At 44.3% G+C, this 18,313-nt stretch overlaps 1 protein-coding gene across 1 annotated transcript in view; it reads left to right on the top strand.

Moving 5' to 3' along the window:
* Nucleotides 1–361: 361 nt before the first annotated feature.
* ANKH (ANKH inorganic pyrophosphate transport regulator) overlaps nucleotides 362–18,313 on the top strand; it is a 125,904-nt gene continuing 107,952 nt past the window's right edge. Inside the window, exon 1 of the mRNA XM_019753533.3 lies at nucleotides 362–846. Within this exon, the coding sequence (XP_019609092.1) occupies nucleotides 751–846 (96 nt within the window). The 5' untranslated portion in view covers nucleotides 362–750. The remainder of the gene's footprint in view (nucleotides 847–18,313) is intronic.

The raw sequence follows: 18,313 nt of genomic DNA, 5'->3' as shown, positions 1-18,313 counted from the left end.
TGCCCCGGCCCCTCCCGGGACAGCGCGGGGACTGCAGCCCCGGGCACAGCCGCAGAGCTCGGCCTCCCCCGGAGCCTCCAGCTCGCCCAGCGCCCCCGCGGCTCGAGGTCCCTGCGCCGCGCCCTCGGGCTCCGGGCCGCGCGCCGTCGCCAAGGGGCTGGCCGGGGACCGGGCAAGTCCCACCCCGCGCGCCCCCGGACGCCGCGGACTGTGTGTGCGCAGCGCCCCCCGCGGCCGCGGCGAGCGCTGGCAGCGGCGGCGGGAGGAGGGAGCCGCCCCCCTCCGGGCCCGGCCCCCTCCCCACCCCGCCACCCGCCCGCCCCCGGGCTGCCGGCGGGGTCCGCGCCTCCGCGCCCGCCCCGATTTCCTCCGCAAGGCGGCGGCGGCGGCGGCAGCGGCGCCTCGTGCGCGTGGTTATTTATTTATTTCCGGGCTCGGAGCGCTTATAATGGAGCCGCTGTCAGCAGAACCTTCTGCTGCTGCTGCTGCTGCCGCCGCCGCCGCCGTCCCTCCTCTTTTTTTTCCCGGCAGATCTTTGTTGTGTGGGAGGGCAGCAGGGATGGACTTGAGCTTGCGGATCTCCTGCTAGAGCCGCCGCGCTTGGAGAGGGCGCCGCCGCCCCCGCGACGAGGCCCCGCCGGAGCCGGCCTCCGTCCGCCCGCGCCCCCGCTCGGTCCGCTCGCCCCGCGCCTCCCGGCAGAGTCCCCTCGCAGCGGCAGATGTGTGTGGGGTCAGCCCACGACGGGGACTATGGTGAAATTCCCGGCGCTCACGCACTACTGGCCCCTGATCCGGTTCCTGGTGCCACTGGGCATCACCAACATAGCCATAGACTTCGGGGAGCAGGTAAGCCCCTGCAGCGCCCCGCGCCCGGCTCGCTCGGCCTCGGCCTGAGACGCCCCAGCGCCAAGGGATGGGGGCAGAAGGCAGGCAGTCACCTGCTCCCAGTTCCTTTTTATCCTGGAACATTTGGTTGGGTTTGCAGCTTGTCAAGGATGACTTTTCCAGCACTCCATTCCCTTCTCCCCTCCAATTATTCAGCAGAGTTTTCCAGCTCTCTCTGGAAAATGTTAGAAGACCAGAGGGTTTGGAGATTCACCTATAGAAGGGCGTTTAGTGCACAGCAGGAGTATTATGTAATTTGTGATTATGTAAACCTCAGGTCTGTAAGTCAAATGTAAATGTAGTTTCTGAGTTCAAGTGCTGGTTTTTTTATTTATCGGTGTTGGTAGTGATGATGATGATGATGGGGAAATTCTGTATTAGAATGTGTCCAAGTTGATTTCCAAAGTACTTCTAATTTTTTTTTTTTCAGCCTACGTATAGATTCGGGGTGTCCCCAGCGTGTCCTGATAAGCGACCATTCACTATCTATAGCTTGGGGTTTTTGTGGGTTTTTTTTTTTTCCCTCTTGGACCACTAAAAGGGGGAGTACATTTATGTTTGTTGTTTTCTCTTCCCTATTTCTTTTTCATGTTTTGCCCGTTTGTCTCCATGTGGCGTCATTGCAAATCTGGCGCTGCAGGCTCTCCAAGCAGCGGGGCATTGGTGCTCAGCACTTAGCCCGTGGGGACCGTTTTCGCAGGGCCCCCAGGAGGATGCAGTTGCATTTTAAGGCCAGGAGGAAGAGGGGGGTGGATGTAGCATGCCACCTTGACGCGCAGGTGTTGGAACTTGCCAGGGTGGGTAATGAGCAACATTGGGGTGCTGCCGCACCTGATTTCTTTTCCTTTAAGTCAGGAGACTTCAAAGGATGTTTCTATTTTTTTAAAAAAAAAGCGCCCATTTTGATGCACTACTAGATTAAAAAACAGTTTTTCAGAAGGGAAATGCTGTTTGACGCCTCCATTTGGTGAATATCTGCTTGGATTTGTCTTTCTGTGCTCAGAACTTCTGATTGATTGTAACTCAGTAAAGCTGGGTGATACTTAGCCCACATTGTAAGCTACTTTTTACTTGGAATTTTATTGCAGATAAGTGTCTACAGTGTAGCACAGTCTCTAGAGACCTTTGGCTAGAAGCCAACTAATTTCCTTTGATTAACTAGTATATCTTTTCTGTTGTCACTGTGTCCTGCCAGTACCTCAACAGGGTCCCCAAAGGCTCCTCTGCTGCTCCACCTCCTTCCTGCCCACCTTGCCTTCTTGCATAATTAACTAGTGACTTTGGGCATTTCCTATAATCTGTGGAAAGGTTTTTAGACCTGAATTCACTGAATTGCACATTTCAGTTGAGTCAAGTGCTGTCTGTTCACCTGAACCTTTTACTATTTTAAGGCTTATTTTCTTGGAGCTGCCCCAAAGGTTGGCAGCCCAGTCTGCTCACCTGGTCACTTCTCCCTTACCTGTAGTGTGTGTGTGTGTGTGTGTGTGTGTGTGTGTGTGTGTGTATTATGTAGGGATTACTGGAAGAAATAAAAGTATTCCTTGTCATAATTAAATGACCTGAAGCATACCATACTATTATCTCATATTTGTCTTGATTTAATACAAGGCTGATATAGCTAAGGATTTAATTTTAGTGTAAGGGAAAGGATCTCCTGAGGTTACAAAAGGGAGGCTAGACATAAGAGACAGCTATACAGATGGTTTATCCTAGTGAGTCTAATAATTCAAACTCATCTTTAAAACATTCCTAGCGTCATTATCATAGTTGACATAAGTAACGTACTAGAAGAGTTATCTTTTTGCACAGAAGCAAGTTTTATCAACAAGTGTTGTTTCAGGTCCTTACCCCTTAAATGCCAGTGTATTTATGTGGTTATAGGCTGCCTGGAGGTGGAGATATTTCATCAGAGTTAGGGGTGGAGAGATGGGGGAAAGAAATTGAGAGGTTTCCAAAAACCTTGCTGTGCCTTCTGGTGTCCAGTGATAGTTGTTTCGCAAAATGTACAAAGTGAGAAGAGCAGAATTTACTTTTTTGCTAGTATTAAACTGAAGGGAAAGAATGACAGTGTGAATGAAGGAGTGAGGTGGTATATGTGGGTAATGAAGAGACGAGCGTGTTATCCCAAGTGGTTCAGAGTACAATAAAGAGGGAGAGAAATGGGCCTGTTTGCAGAAGTACGTCTACTGGCTTAGACTTTTGAAAACAGGCAGCTCTTGACAGGAATTTTTGCCAAGTTCTAGACAGACAGACACATACAGATCCCCGCCATTCTTCTTTCCGAGTGGGCAGGTGTCTGATACTTCGCCCTGAGTGAACAATTATTCATATTTAAGTAACTTACTAATCCTAAAGTAGGGAAGTGACATGGGGTGCAAAGGTCAAAGCAGGCCCTGCTTCTCATGCGTTTGAGGTGACCAAGAAATGCAAAATTAAAGAATAAAACATCTCATTAGCTTCTAAGCCTCTGACTTGTCAAGAACAAAAAGATAGTAAAATCATTTTAAATGTTTCCTCGATGAGGGTTTTTTTTCGTGATTATAAACATCTCATTTTGTGGTTTCAATAGAAAATGTGGACAAACTTTTAAAATGGAAATCCAGCTATCTATAAGATTCTACTGAAATTTGAATAAGCACACATATGTGACTGTGTATAAGAATTACACATGAACTATCTCAGAACTATTAGTGCATGAGGGGAGGGGGGCATGAAGAAGCCTGTAACAATTCCTCCAGAGTCTCCTGATGGTCTCTATGACCATCACCTTATATACCGATTTCCCTGTAACTTCATAGCTCAGGGAGGAAACCCAAATTCCATGGAGTATTTATTCTAATGAGACTAGCGAAGCCTAGTATCACATTTTTCAGTTTTGATGGTGGCAGTCATTGAGGGTGGGGGTTGGGAGATGGGTAAGGAGGGTTGAATTCTACACTGACCAAAATAGCCATATGGAAGAGAATGACCTGCTTTTTAATACTAAGCACAGGCCCCATAGAAAAGAATGAGACTATATCCGTTATTGCAAAAACTAAAAATATTGTTTGTAGAACCTTAGAGTTGCATAGAACACTTTATGATAATTACAGTATATTTGGGATTATCATTTTATCTCTATTTTTACAGATTGAAAATCAAAAGTATTCATTGCTTCCATTCTTTGAACACTTCGTATGTGCTTGTAACATCTCCGCACATGTTGTATGTGAGGAAAGAATGAGAGGCCTAGGCATGTTAAGTGACTTGCCCACGGTCACACAGGCTGCACTGGCCAGAGCCAGGGCTCGTGCCCTTATCTGCCTGGCCCTTTGCCATTCTGCTCTCTGCTTCCTCTAGTGAAACTCACACTCTGACATCTGCCCAGGAGTCCTCAGAAACAGGAATAAGTTCTAGCTTTCCTGATTCCCAGCCTACGTTTAAATTTCCGCTTAGCTGTCATATTTTGAATTTTAAAGCTTCAGCAGATGTAGGGCAATCATAACAAAGGCTCCCAGGAAAGGGAGATTATAACGGAGAAGTTCACGTTAAGAAGAGCCAAATTATCCAAATAATGAATTAAATCAACACTACATCTTAGTTTGATGAGGTTGGCATTGCCTTTGGTCAAGGGGAGGAAACAAGATAAGAAATTATTGATACATCACAATAAAGTTACTTAGTCTTTATCATTAGAGCAATCTAGATTGCTAAGGAAAGAAGGAGGATGCAAAGATACATTTTGAACAATGTGTTTCTTCAAAAGTATCTGCAAACGTCCATTTGATCTCACCATGTTCAAAGGGTTGTTATTTCTGCTTAAAACTAAACTTGGTAGAAAGTCTAAATTTCATAAAAGCCAAGTTCACCAAATTCTGTAGAGTAAAGCAGTGAACTTTTTTTAAGGTACCTAGTGACACTTAAAATGTTAAGGACAACTTTGCTATAAGGCCTTTCTTTGAAAGATCAAAGAAAGTTGAAATTGCTGTCGTGCGGGAAGCAATGTGTTCTGCCCTGCCAGTCAGTCCACTTTTTCACACTCAGATGATATCTTCAGATTGCCTTGTGTGACTCCCTGAGTTTGGTTGGGTCCAACATGCTAATTCAGTGACCCCAGATCTTTATCTGTGAGTGAAAAGTTTCCTGTATGGTTTGTTATAATGACAGGAGTAAGATGTATAATAGGAATGTTAAAATGTTTGTCTAGCCCTGCTTTCTAACTTAGGAAACCTACTGTTAGGCTTTCACAGTAGCAAAGTGGCTCAAATTATTAATATCACAAAATGAAAAAAAAAAAGGGAAACCCAAGAAAAGTAGCTTCATAAATGTTCTTCCTGTCTACTAAGTAGAGAAACAACACCACCCCGCCCCCGCCCCCACCACCACCACCACCACCGAAAAGGTCTCCATTAGACTAGGAGGTTCAGGAATTTAAAAGGGTGCATTTAGTATATGACACTGGCCACTGCTGGGAAGGGACTCTTCATCCAAGGTCACTAAGACCTGGAAGAGCTTGCCTTAAGTAATAATGAAAGTGTCCCTTGTATGTTTCACTTTGCGAAGTACTTAAAGACAGAAATGTAAATTCCAAGCTAAGTGTCTAAGTAACTGTAAGGGGGAAATTTTTCCCCCTCCAATCTAGTCTATATTAATGGAATAGATTTCAGAATAATGTTCATTTTTTTCTAATTACAAAAGTGTAATATATGCTAACTGTTTAAAGTTTGGTTAAGTATTAAAAATGGAGGAAAAATAAAAATACCTATAATTCCACTCTGAAGAAAAACTCCTTTAACATTTTGGGTGTCTCCTGCCAGTTTTTTCCCCCCAACATAACATAATTGAGGCTCTGTCTCTCTATTTCTCCAAGTATGTATGTATACATTTCACAGACCAGGAAAGCATTTTCCCATATCATTTAAAAGTGTCTTGTGATTTAAAATAGTATAGTATTTGCTTACATAAGCATGCTGTAATTCCCTTTGCTGTATATTCCCCTATTGTTTAAATGCTGAGGTTTTTGTTTGTCTGCTGCAATATGAAGTTTCAGTGGCTTCCTTTGTAGTAAGTAGAGAGTATGTATTCTCTGACTGCCTTGTGCTTTCCTGGCATAACTTAATGCCTATTTCAGTTTCTCATTCATACATAGAAAATGAGGTCACTCTTTTCTCACAGTCCATGTTTAGTTAAGGACCTTCTTAGTGCAAATGATACTCGCTTCTCCACCGTGTTTCCCAGTTCTCCTCTGATGTACATCTACATTTAAAGGTCCTCCCTTTCAATGAAAGAAGATTGTTCCTGGAGCCACAAAGGTATAATCCTGTGGTTACTTTGTTTTCTCACCTATTTATTGAGGTGGTTTGATGGCCAACCTAACTGCTACTCTGTCAGAATACTTCTTTCCAAGCATATCCTTCGAAAGATAATCAAATATTTCATCAAGACAATATCAAAATCTCTTTCTAGGAACGTCAAATTCTTTACAAGCAGTTTTTAAAGTCACTGGGTAATATCATTTATGCTACTGCTGCACTTTTTAGATGCGACAAGCTCAGTTTTATAGTAGTGGTATGTAGTTTGGTTTCCATGTCTTTTCACTCTCCCTTGAGTGATTTGACACATGTTGGGATGCGTAGGATAAGAGATCATGGATGGACAATCATTCTTTTAAGGGCCTATGTCTGTTGGAATAAATAAGCCTCATTAAACTGCTGGTATGCCAAAGTGGCTTGGATGATGTCTACATTTCAAAAATTAATCTGGTATTCTTTTTTTTAACATCTGTGCCTCTATTAGTTGCTGTGGAGATGAATTAGAAATTAAAAACAAAAAAACAAAACAAAACCCTGTTTTATGCCGTATTATGGATAATGGCTGCCTACATGAGTGTATTGTCTTCATAACTTAAGCTTATCCTTTAAAATGCAAATTATTCGTTTTCCTTTTTTTTTTTCTTTTAGTATGAGAATGATTGTCACTGGAAATCTATATTGCACATCTGTCTATCTTATTGAATAAATATAATATGCAACATGTAATATTTTTTAGTGGCTTGTGAATGTCCATGGTTATGCTGGGCAATCATAGATATCCACTGACATGTGGTGTTCAAAATACGTAACAAAGAGTTTAGCACTAACCAATAAAATAAAATAATAAAGGTAATGAATATGTATTGACTACTGGCTTTTTAATTTTCTGCTTTGGATCTGCTCTGAGCCCCGAGAAACTAAAATTCATTAGAATTCCATGAAAAATGAAGAGTAAATAATTTTGGAGGCCTCCTTTAGGAAAAAGCATTTACACTTTGGTACACTTGCTTTCCTGCCCTGTGCTGATTTTGTTTCTGTTCTAGAGAGATTCTAGAGTCAATGTCAGTGATGTGACCTTAGAACAAGGGAAGTGTGGCCATATTTGACACACCACCTGCCCTCAAATTGCTTGGATCCTGGTTAAGAAACCATACACGAAACGCTTTTGCAATCAGAGCAGCACACAGCAGAATGTCTAATTGCACAGTGAGTTTATAATGTCGTACGGTGAGGTCCTCAGTATTTGCAGTAGGTTTCTGGTGATGGCAATGAAACAGCAAACTGTTTAGACATAGTTTTCATCTGGAGGTCGTAGCCCCCTGCTTTCTTCTCCCTAGATGGTCTCGTCATCAAAGTGGGTAGCACCCATCGGAGAAGATGAAGGTGGTTACAAGACAGGTAAATTAGCAGGCTTTGTATTCAGCCGTACAAACCCAGGTTTCGTTTTTGTTTGTTTTATTTTTACTATTTCCATGGTTTTAAAATCATTCAGCTACTCTTCCAATAACCAAAGACCACTCTTGGTGCTGAGAACAAATGAGCTTAAAATGACAAAGATGACAGTTTTCTTTGTCAACTGGAAGACTTATGCATCACAACTTTCTGGTTCTCCTAGTGGGTTCCTTCTTCCAACGAAAAGTGCTTTCAAAGTCCATCCTGGAAAAGGAAATAACTGGTTATTTGTCAGGTCAAAGGGGGTATTTGTTCCCCTAGATAAAGACTTATCAAAAAACAGCTCATACATATGTTCAGGAAGTGCCACAGGGTCTATACGTACAAATGGACCAACTTTCTGGTTCAGTACATTTTGGTTCAAGTGAGCTTGCAGGTCCTAGCTGGAGTTTAGATTTTTTAATGATATTTTGATGTGACTAGATGAACAAGGCTTTCAATGAGTCAGACACCTTTGACACTGTTAGAGGATTGCTATCTGTAGAGATAGGTATGTTGGTATGAATTAGCAATCCTCCTATTAACATGGGCCAGCATCTCTGTCCCCAACTTCAGGGGCACTGGGGGCTCCGCTCCAAGTCAAGTCGTTGTTTTCAATCTAGTTGTGGAGGGCACAGCTCACTGGCCCATGTGGGAATCGAACCAGCGACCTTGGTGTTATGAGCACTGCGCTCCACCCAACTGAGCCAACCAGTCACCCCTTCTTATGTGTGTGCTTCTCATCCTTGAGCATGAGGAGGCAAGAGACAGCCCCACACATCCCCAGACCCACGTTCCCACACTTCCTGCAGTGTGCCTGTCATCCGTCCTCCCACCTGGACGGAGATGACGCTGGCCGTGGGGCCTCTGACTGGAGGCTGGGAGGAAATTAAAAGCCAAAGTGGGAATCCCTGGATAAGAACCTCAAAGGTGACTAAAGGTGAGGCTCCTCGGGGCATTGAGTGGAATTAAATGGCTGAAAAGCAGAATGTCTACCAGCAGGGGAATAAGACTTTTCCTAGGAGCAAGGTGAGGCGAGGAGAGGGGGCAAAGTGAAGGTTTTGTAGCTGTAATCTTCGGAGGCCGTAGAAGTAACGGTTGCTTATTTTGTGAGAGACCCAAAGAGGCCTAGGATGAATCGGGAAGCGTTCAGGTGCAGTAGTCCTGGCTCAGTATTTATGCCGGGTCACTCCGCGTTACTGTCTTCACGAAATGATGAAGAGTCCACCTCAGTAAGCATGTCAGAATCCCTGCTCAGGATTTTAAAAATATGACATTAAGTTTGGGAAAATACTTGAGTCTCTGACTGTCATCTTCTAATTGGCCGTTTGGCTTAGGTATGGCTCTTTATGCTTTCAAAGCTTCCTTTTAGACTGATAAGAAGTTTGTATGCTCTTCAACACAAACGGTTGTTCCATAAACAACCGGAGATCTGTTGGCCACCGGGTCATGCATTTTAATAGAGGGACATCGTACTGTGGAGAATCTAAAACAGCAGAGTCAAAAAAAAGGAAAAATTGTCTGACAGTCTGAGTGCTTTAAATGGTTTGGCAGGAAATTCACCATGAGGCCTCCCACAGATGTGTGGCCTACACTTGACATTTTAGAAAGACTGGCTGTGCAGAGGAGAGTAACAAATAACCACCTAAAGAAGAAAGAGGTGACTTGCACCTCTTCAGGATTCTGGCCAAGTCCAGTGCCGGAACCACCCATAAGCTACCTTGCAGCCAGCCTGATCCGAAAATACGGGCGTCCAAGGGACTCCTCAGCACCAGACTCCCTGCGCAGACGTGGTTCCCTCGTGCTCTCTGAGACCTTCTTTTACCTTTGGGACGGTTATGGTTCTTACCCCTCCCTTTTCAGGTGCAATGTTGCCTCACCTGGAATCCGACCTGCAGTCAGGGTGTACCTGCTTTCTGCTCCCACACAGAGCTGCACACCTTTGGGTGTTTCACCACCTGGGCCTCATACCTGTTGGGCTGTTTCCCAAACTTGGGCAGGTTCCTGGCATGGTCTGCTGTTAGGCTCCCGTGTGATCAGCAGACTTCCCAAGACAAACCCGTGTTTTCTGCAGCCCGGAGAAAGGAGCTGGTTCTTAGCTCTGGGAACAGTACAGACGCGTTAGGACTGAAAGGTCCTAAAGTGACAGTGGCAGTGAGGTCAGCTGCTGAACTCCAGACCACTTTTGTTTTTCTAAAATTCTTATTTACTCCAATTTCTTTTAGGCTTCACATGCCTTTTTTCAAAGGAGTGGGCTGGTGAGCCTGTTTTTCTTTCCGTTTGAGAAATCAAAGTATAATTTACATACAGTGAAATGTACACATCTTATGTGTGCAGGTGCATGAGTTTTGACAAATGACAAATGCCTACCTGTATATAACCCACATGCCAAAGTATGGAACATTTTCATCGGCCCAGAAGGTTCCCTGGGTCCCTCCCCACAGACAGCCACTGTTCTGAGTGCTGCAGTGAGCCTCTGTAATTGCTCGCGCAAAATGGCATGCGTGATGACTGAGTTTGGGGCCTCTCATTGTTATTGTAGTGTGTAGCACTATTATTTATTCCTGTCACAATGGATGGCGCAATATTGTGAATTTTAGTGGATTTAAGGCAGGGGGAGAGTGATTTTGTGTCAAATAACTTTTGTCCTAAAATTGTACTATTTGGTGTTTTAAATTCTTTAATTGATATACATCCTTCAATTATATGAACTGGTGATCATTTTGAAGTTCAGACATGCTTAAAAATTAAAGTCTGCTTAGAAAGCTAACGTCGGAAAGCAAAATGTGGTACATACATACAGTAGACTTATGTCTCCTTATTCAGCCTTAGAAAGGAGTGAAATTGGGATGTATGCGACAACCTAGATAAACCTAGATGACTGAGTACAGTAAGTCAGACACAGAAGGACACTATTGCTTCCATTTACATGATGTACCGACAATAGTCAAACTCAAAGAGACAGGAAGTGGAATATTACCAGGGTTTAGCAGGTGGAAGAAATGGGGAGTTCATGGGTACAGCGTTTCAGTTTGGGGTGACAAAGTTCTGGAGGAGCGTGGCAATGGTTGCACAATAATGTGGATGTACTTAATTCCACTGAACTCTACACTTCAAAGTGGTTAAAATGATACATTTTATGTTTATGTTATGTATAGTTTATCAAAATTTTTTAAAGTTTCAAAAATTAACTCATAAGCTACCAGGATAGCCTGTGGCTTTTGCAGAGGTTCTCTCTTTAAAAAAAAAAAAAAAGAATATTGATTTTATTCTAGTTATAATTCATTTTCATTGTAAAAAGAAGGAAAAGAAGGAAAAGTAGCTAGAAGAAAATAAGAATTGTGTGCAAAATTCACCTAAAGTTAACTCTCTATCTCATGTTAGTGCATGTTCTTCTCATCGCTTCTCTGTGCATATATTTTAAAACAAAATTGTAACCTCTTTCCATTTGATATCATAGGTGTTTTCCCTTGACTTTAAGTATTCTTCTAGAACGTGATGAGGAATGGCTTCCGAGCATGCTCTCCCATGGCTATACCATAATTAACTCATTCTCTGTGGTTAGCTGTTCAGTGGTTTCTGTTTTATTCTGTTACAAATAATGTTCTGGAAGAGTTTTGTGCAGAAATCTTTGTACATATCTGCGGACGTCTTTGGATGAACAGTGGAAACACTTCCGCACATGTGCTGCTTTGCGGGGCTCCTGCTGTGTGGCCCCACACTTCCGGAGAAAGTTGTTCCCATGACCCCACAGGCACCACCTTGGATATGTCTGTGTCCCTGGCCCATAGCGGGCATTCCGTCCCTTGATGCTCGTAAACTGTCCAGTGACTTCTGCCACCAGGAATCTGCATTCTAGTTCTGTCAAAGCCACATGGAGCTGAACTCTTTCAAATGATTGAAAAGTGCTTTTTTGTGGTTGTTGAGTTAAGTGATGCCCAAGGATTTGCTTCCCAAACTTCCCAGTGAACATGTGGAAGAAGAAAAAATGTATTGACCTTCCTCGGTGCTGGGCCCTGCTCTAGGCACAAGGCCTGGACCTCCGTGGGCTTGAGCAAAGAACTTGACCGTGGGGAGTTGAGTCCCCTTCCCCGCTCTAAAGGTGAACAGACTGAAGAGCTGTGCCAGGTCATTCAGCCTGTGTGGAGCAGCCAAGCTCCTCCGACTGATGGCTCAGGCTTAGAATCTCATAGGAGGCTATTTGGGGTTGACTGTGTTCTTGGGAAATGCAGAGCTAGTGACCTTCAGGGAAAACGGGAGAGAACATGTTCTTCTGTCTTTTCTACCACCCTGACCATGGCCTCCTTCATTTCATCTGGTCTCCTTGCTATTTAGAGGCTACCTAGAAGGAAAGGGGCTGGAGTAGAGGGAGAGAGGAAATGCTTCCTGCTCCTTCAGAGGTGTACTGGGTTCCTGTGGCTTCTCCTCTATGGTTTCTAGCAGGGCTGCAAGCTGACCACAGCATGGTGAAGAGGAAAAACACCCACTCCTGACAGGCAGGACCCCTGGATTTCACCTCCGTCCCTATACTCACTGGCTCTATGACCTTGAGCAAAGAACTTGACCTCTATGGACTTCAGCTTTCCCAAGTGCCAAGAGGATAAAGGGCTTCCACATCTTCCTGTGGAGGTGTAGGCCAGAGACTGCTTTGAAAAGTAGGAAGTGCTGCACATGTATAAGATAACGTGTGAGACTGCGAGCTCGGTATGCTTCTGCTACACCTGCGTATTTGTATACATTCTGGACTAGCTGACTTTTCTTGCTTTGTATTGATTCAGTGACTTACATTAAGGGGATTTCTTAAACTAGAACCGGCTGGGTTGGGGCAAACCGAAGCATGCTGGAGAGCAGCTGCTAGAAACACTTGGATTTTACAACACGTGTCCCAGCAATACTGCTGCTGGTGGTTTTTCTTGCTTGTTTATTTGTTTGTTGTTTTGTTGTTGTTGTTGCACTTTATGGGAAAGACATTTAAGGCTGCACTTGTTCAGTACTGGGGTTTTTTTGTTTGTTTTTAATTGAGTTACTTGGATTAGGTAACATGTGCTTTTTGACATGATGGGTTAAATTTAATTGTCTTCTAATTATAGGCTGCTGTTTGACACGGGTTTGAAGGAGAGTGGTTACATATACCTTGACCCTTTCTCTAATCTAGACATACACATGGGACCAAGCTTTTCTCAGTTTTGTTGACAATCATGGCAATGACACACTACAGTGTTCAAAACAAAGTGTGGTGGCTGCTTGATGAGCTGAAAGTTATTATCTCACTTCCCAGGTACTAATATGCTGATCTGGAGTGTTTTCACTATTACAATAGGGAATATGGGACGCAGAGGGCAAGAGCGTCTTCATGAATGAGTTGGTTCAACACATGTTTCTTGGACGCCTGCTGTGTCCCAGCTACAGTGCTAGTCACTTAAGGTGGTAGAGGGAAAAGCACTGACACACGCAGTCCTCGCTGGCACAGAGATTTATCTAGAACCTCAAGCAGCCGGGCAGGCACTTACAAAGAAGGAGATCGGGTCTGAGAAAGAGGAAGCACAGCGTTTATCTCAACGGAGGGTTAAAGATTTATCTTATGAACCTTTAACCCGTCCTAAGGGTCAAGGAAGCTTTCGGTTCAAGCCAAGGCCTGAGACCTAGGAGGGCAGGAGGGCAGGGTAAGCAGAACCGAGACCAGGAGGGGCCCACTCAGTCAGGGTACGGAGTTTGGCCTGGATCTTGAGAGCAGTGGGGAGCTTTGACAGGTTCATAGAAGGGGCATGATGTGCCCGGATTCGCATATTTGAAAGATAATTTTGGTTTCAGTGTGGCTAGTGAATTAGAGGGAGGTGAGACCAGAAGCCCGGAAACCAGTTAAGAGACTGCTGTGGTGACCAGCAGAGAGAAGGAGGTGGCCTAGATTCCAGATTAGGCTTGGGGGTGGGGAGGGAGAGTGAAAGAGGAAAACTGTCTAGAATCAAATGGACTTGGCCACTGATTGGATGGGGTGGGAGAGGATGGGGCGGAGGATGACACCACCAAATTTGAAAAGAGCTGGTTTGCAGGGAGAGAATGGCTTCCATTGCAGTCATATTCATTTGTTAATAGGTTTAGGGAAATGTTTTAAATTGTTTGCCTGAGAAAGAATACAAGTCATGCAGAACGGTGGAAGCTACAGTAAATTCTTGGAATCTGGATTGTCTGCTCTCTCTCTTCCTCCCTCCCTCTCCCTCTCTTTCTTGAGCAACACCATTACATTCTCTGTAAAAGTAGGATGTTTGCATTTGTACTTAAATGCAAATGCTCTGAATGTTCATTTTTTTCCTCTCAAAATGTAAAAATGCTTTATTATAATGTAATATAGCCAGTTTTCAGCCTTTGCCTTAATGAAATAGTGATAGGAAAAATTCAAAAATATTTGTATGTGGCATTGGATACATTGTTAGGACTTGGGGGAAAGCACATTCATCTGCATCATCGTTCTCCGCGAAGGATAATATTAGAGTGGGACCAGGTGCCTGGTGACAGCAGAGAGATGCCATCTGGAATTGAATTTGATGAACCTCCCTGGGTTGCTCTGTCTGTACATTAAATGTTTACTGTGCAAACAGCAGGGAGTGGACTCACCTTAGAGAGGTTTCTTTAATGGCTTTATGTTTGTTTTTGAGTGTTGTCTACAGCTTACAGTCTGGTTATAATTCATAAAATTCACTTAAAATACATTTTCCTATAGAAATAATATTATAAATTGTGGTTAGGTTTCCAGGCCACTCCACCGAAGTTACGTAACCCCTAATGTTACTGAAATACATATCTGCAATGTAGAGAAGTAGAAAAGCACGCTGTTAGAATAGTAGCAATTGGGGAAAGCAGTGACCTTGAAATATATTGTCTTCGTTACCTTTAAGAACAGTGGGGTCAGTAACAGTGAAAGGAAGGTGATGGCCCTGGAGGGGAGGAGGTTGGTGCCACAGGCGTTAGAGATTTCGGTAATTTCAAATCAAAGCCTCTTCAGGATTCCAGTGACTCATCAGCGGTGATTACAGTAATTTAAAAACTCATAAATGGGAGTGTCACACACTCCCAGGAGGCCATAACTTGACAAGACTTGGAAGAGAGGAGGATGGATGTGAACTTTCTCTCCTGGGGTGGAATTAACAGGTGGGATTGGGGTGAATTCTCCTGGGTGGGCTGTAGAAGAACCAAGGGACAGAGGAGCGTGGGGTTGGATGTCCCTGCAGGAAGCTACCGGACGGACCCCTGTTCCCCCTGGCATCTAGACCCCAGGACAGCCGGCGGGCTGGGGGTGGTGAGGGGGTGGGGTAGGAGGGAGGTAATGCGTGTGAGAAGCCCTGTGAGAAGCCAGCGCCTGTGACTTGCTGAAATCCGAGGTGTGGTGCTGGTGAGCTGCCTGCCGCTCATGCAACGTGGGAGGCCATGTTCAGTGCTTCACGTGGAAAATAACTGATTTCTATATGGTTGGAGAAATTCTTGTCTCTTGTCATCATCAGTAGCTACCTGGACTTTAAAGTTCCTGTTCCCTGCCCTGTAATTTATTGTTACCCAGCCATGTCTTGCATGCCTCATTAATTTCCGAGGGCCCTGACACTTCCATAACATGTTTCCTTTTCCCAAATTAGTCCTCAAGTGGCATTCAAATTCTACTTTTAAATGTGTTATTGCTGTGTTTTCTAGTGAGAGTGAAGTTTAAAAACACCTACTTGTACCTGTTGATTTAGGCTTACCTGTGTCTCCATTCCATTGACATCTTCTTGAAAAATCGTGCAAAACGCAACGTTTAACAGTAAGAGGCCCACAGCTCCTCGAAAGATCAGCATTTTCTGTGATCGGACCACATCCATATTGTCAAAGGAATATCTCTAATTATTTATACTACATCCAAGCACTCACATACGCCTCCATGTACATTTCTTTTTTCTTTTAGACTCAACCAGCGTAATATAAATGCCTTCGATTCCGGGGATAGAAAACAAATACTTAACCCCTTCTTTTTCTTTTTAGTTGAACAGAAGTGGACAGTCTTATTTAGGATGCAACAAGATGAACATTGGCCTTTCTCTTGCCCGGTGTATACCTCTCATTTGTAGAGCACTTTACAGTTTGTAAAATATATTCTCATTAAATGTAATAGTGGTTCCACAATCCACAGGCACGTAGGGTAACCCTGCCCAGAAGGAGGGTGAGGCTGCCACCAGGGTCTGTCTGTTGAGGAAGTGAGAACACACTGGCTCCAGCTGCCCTTACCCCCCTCCTCCAAGGTCAGCTCCATCTTCCTTCTGCACCTTGGGTGGTGCTTCTTGGCAGGGGTGCAGGGGTCCTCCTGGAGCATGGAGCACTATGGAGTCCAATCTCGGAGTTACAGAAAACTGACAAACAGAGTGGCGAGGCTCAGAGCCACTGAGAGTCTGTGATCCGTGCTCGAGTCAAAGGACCACAGCCCATGGACAGCTGTCCCTTCTGTGGGTGCTTCTGTGTCCTCAGCCTCCCTCTTCCCTGTTTGAGGACGTGCTTTGTCATAATGAAGAGGATGGGTGCTCCTTTCAGCACTGAGGTGGGGTCACAACACAGGCTTGGCAGGGTTCAGTGTCACTTGCAAGTTCCGCCCCCGTCCTCCTGGAATTCTGTCGTCATACACACAGGTCTCTAATTCCTTAAACATTCATAACAGGGCTCTGCCTCAGCAAAACCCCTGGGGCCAGTTTCACTCAGCCCCTCCCTGCCCTCCTCTGAACTAACCTGCGTGCCTCGAAGTTCCTCCTCCTTATCTGTGCACAGAGTCTTTCTTTCATTTTAAATTTCTTAAATTAAATTTGTGAGGTAACACTGCTTAGTAACATTATATAATTTCAGGTGTACAAGATTATAATGCAGCATCTGTGTACTCTATTACGTACTCACCACCCAAAGTCTAGTTTCCTTCTGTTACCGTATATTTGGCCCCTTGAACCTACTTCACCCTCTGCTGAGTATTACTTTCTTAAAATCTAATCATCAGGTTAAAAAAATAAAAAATACCAGTGTGTGCTCTCTGAGCTTTAATTGGCTGTACCTTCTGGCAGATATCATGGTTTCCTTTGCTTTTCAACACCTTTTCATAAATCAGGTGTCTCTTCTTTTTAAAGATTTCCTTTTCTTTCCAAGCATTCATTAATTTCAGATTAGGTTGCCTGCGTTTCTGTGGCAATGAGTTTCTTGCCTTTTCATAGCAGCTGGCTCCAGAAGAGGCAGTGTCCCATTCATGCCACCCTTCCAGGTGGTGCCAGGTGTCACAGAAGCTGCTGCCAGCGGTACCTCCTGGCATCACCACAGTCCATCCATCTCCATAGTTACATATCTGTCTGCCCATCTCACCATGAACCCAGGAGGACAGGGCTGGTGTGTGATTCCTCCTGGGCCTGCCTGCTAGCGCCCTTTCCTACAGCACAGAGGAAGAACCCCAGAAGGGCCGGAATGAAATAAATGGAGGAAGTGAATGAACATCTGAATGTAGAAGTGACATAACAAAGACCATTTACTCAAGGTTAGTGCAGATGTCCCCATCATGTACCAGGTGAAGCATACTTGTCCCTCTAAGTGGAGGGACAGCAACTGAGTTGATTAGATTTCGTCCTAGCACAGGACCTCTGCGTGCGCGTACCTCAGAGAGGAAAGCAGCTCCTCCCAAACGCTGAGTCTGCAACCCCGTCAGGGAGGGAATTTCTAGTGGCATGGACTTGATCTTCCGGTTCCCTAACCGGTCATAATGTAGGTACCAGTGAGACTGACTACCTTGAAAAACAATTATTCTTGAGTTTGGGTGAGAAATCATTTTTCTGGTGAAAGAAAACATGCAAAAACCATGCCTTTCGTGTGAGTTAATTTCATCGGAGGGAAAAACATCAGGGTGGTTTGAGTACTGTGGAGGTGCTCCCTAGTGAGCAGAAGGTCATCACCCAGAAGTAGGAGAGCAAGGTGGGGACAGATGTCTGGGAGGCCCCCTGACCACTCCCAGCCCTCAGCCCTGAGCCCACAGAGAAGACCAGCCTCTCTCCAGGGTTGCACATCCAAATGGCAATGAAAACATTCTCTTAAGGTCCGTTACAGTTGACATTCAATATTACTTTATATTAATTTCAAGTGTATAGCATAGTAGTTAGACATTTATATAATTTAAGAAGTGATCCCCCTGACTAGTCTAGTACCCACCTAGCACTATACAAACTTATTACCATATCATTGACTATATTCCCTGTGCTTTACTTAACATGCCTATGACTATTTTGTAACTACCAATTTGTACTTGTTAATTCCTTCACCTTTTTCACCCTGGCCCCCAATGCCCTCCCATCAGTCACCCCAACAAATCTAGTACCCATCTGACACCATACGTAGTTATTACAATATATTGACTATATTCCTTATGCTGTACACCACATTACATAACTACTTTTTAACAACATATTTGTACTTCTTAATCCCTTCCCATTTTTTCAACCACACCCCCAACCCTGCCACTGCCCTCTGGCCTGCAAAGTTTCTGTTGAGAAATCAGCTGACCGTCTTATGGGAGCTCCCTAGTAGGTAACTAACTGCTTTTCTCTTGCTGCTTTTAAGATTCTCTCTCTGTCTTTAAGCTTTGGCATTTTAATTATGATGTGTCTTGGTGTGGGCCTGTTTGGGTTCATTCTGTTTGGGACTCTCTGTGCTTCCTGGAATTGTAT

This window comes from Rhinolophus sinicus, chromosome 3 (assembly GCF_057876585.1).
Source record: "Rhinolophus sinicus isolate RSI-liver-muscle chromosome 3, RSI-T2T, whole genome shotgun sequence".
Lineage (NCBI taxonomy): Eukaryota > Metazoa > Chordata > Mammalia > Chiroptera > Rhinolophidae > Rhinolophus > Rhinolophus sinicus.
This window is presented reverse-complemented; position numbering and strand designations above follow the sequence as displayed.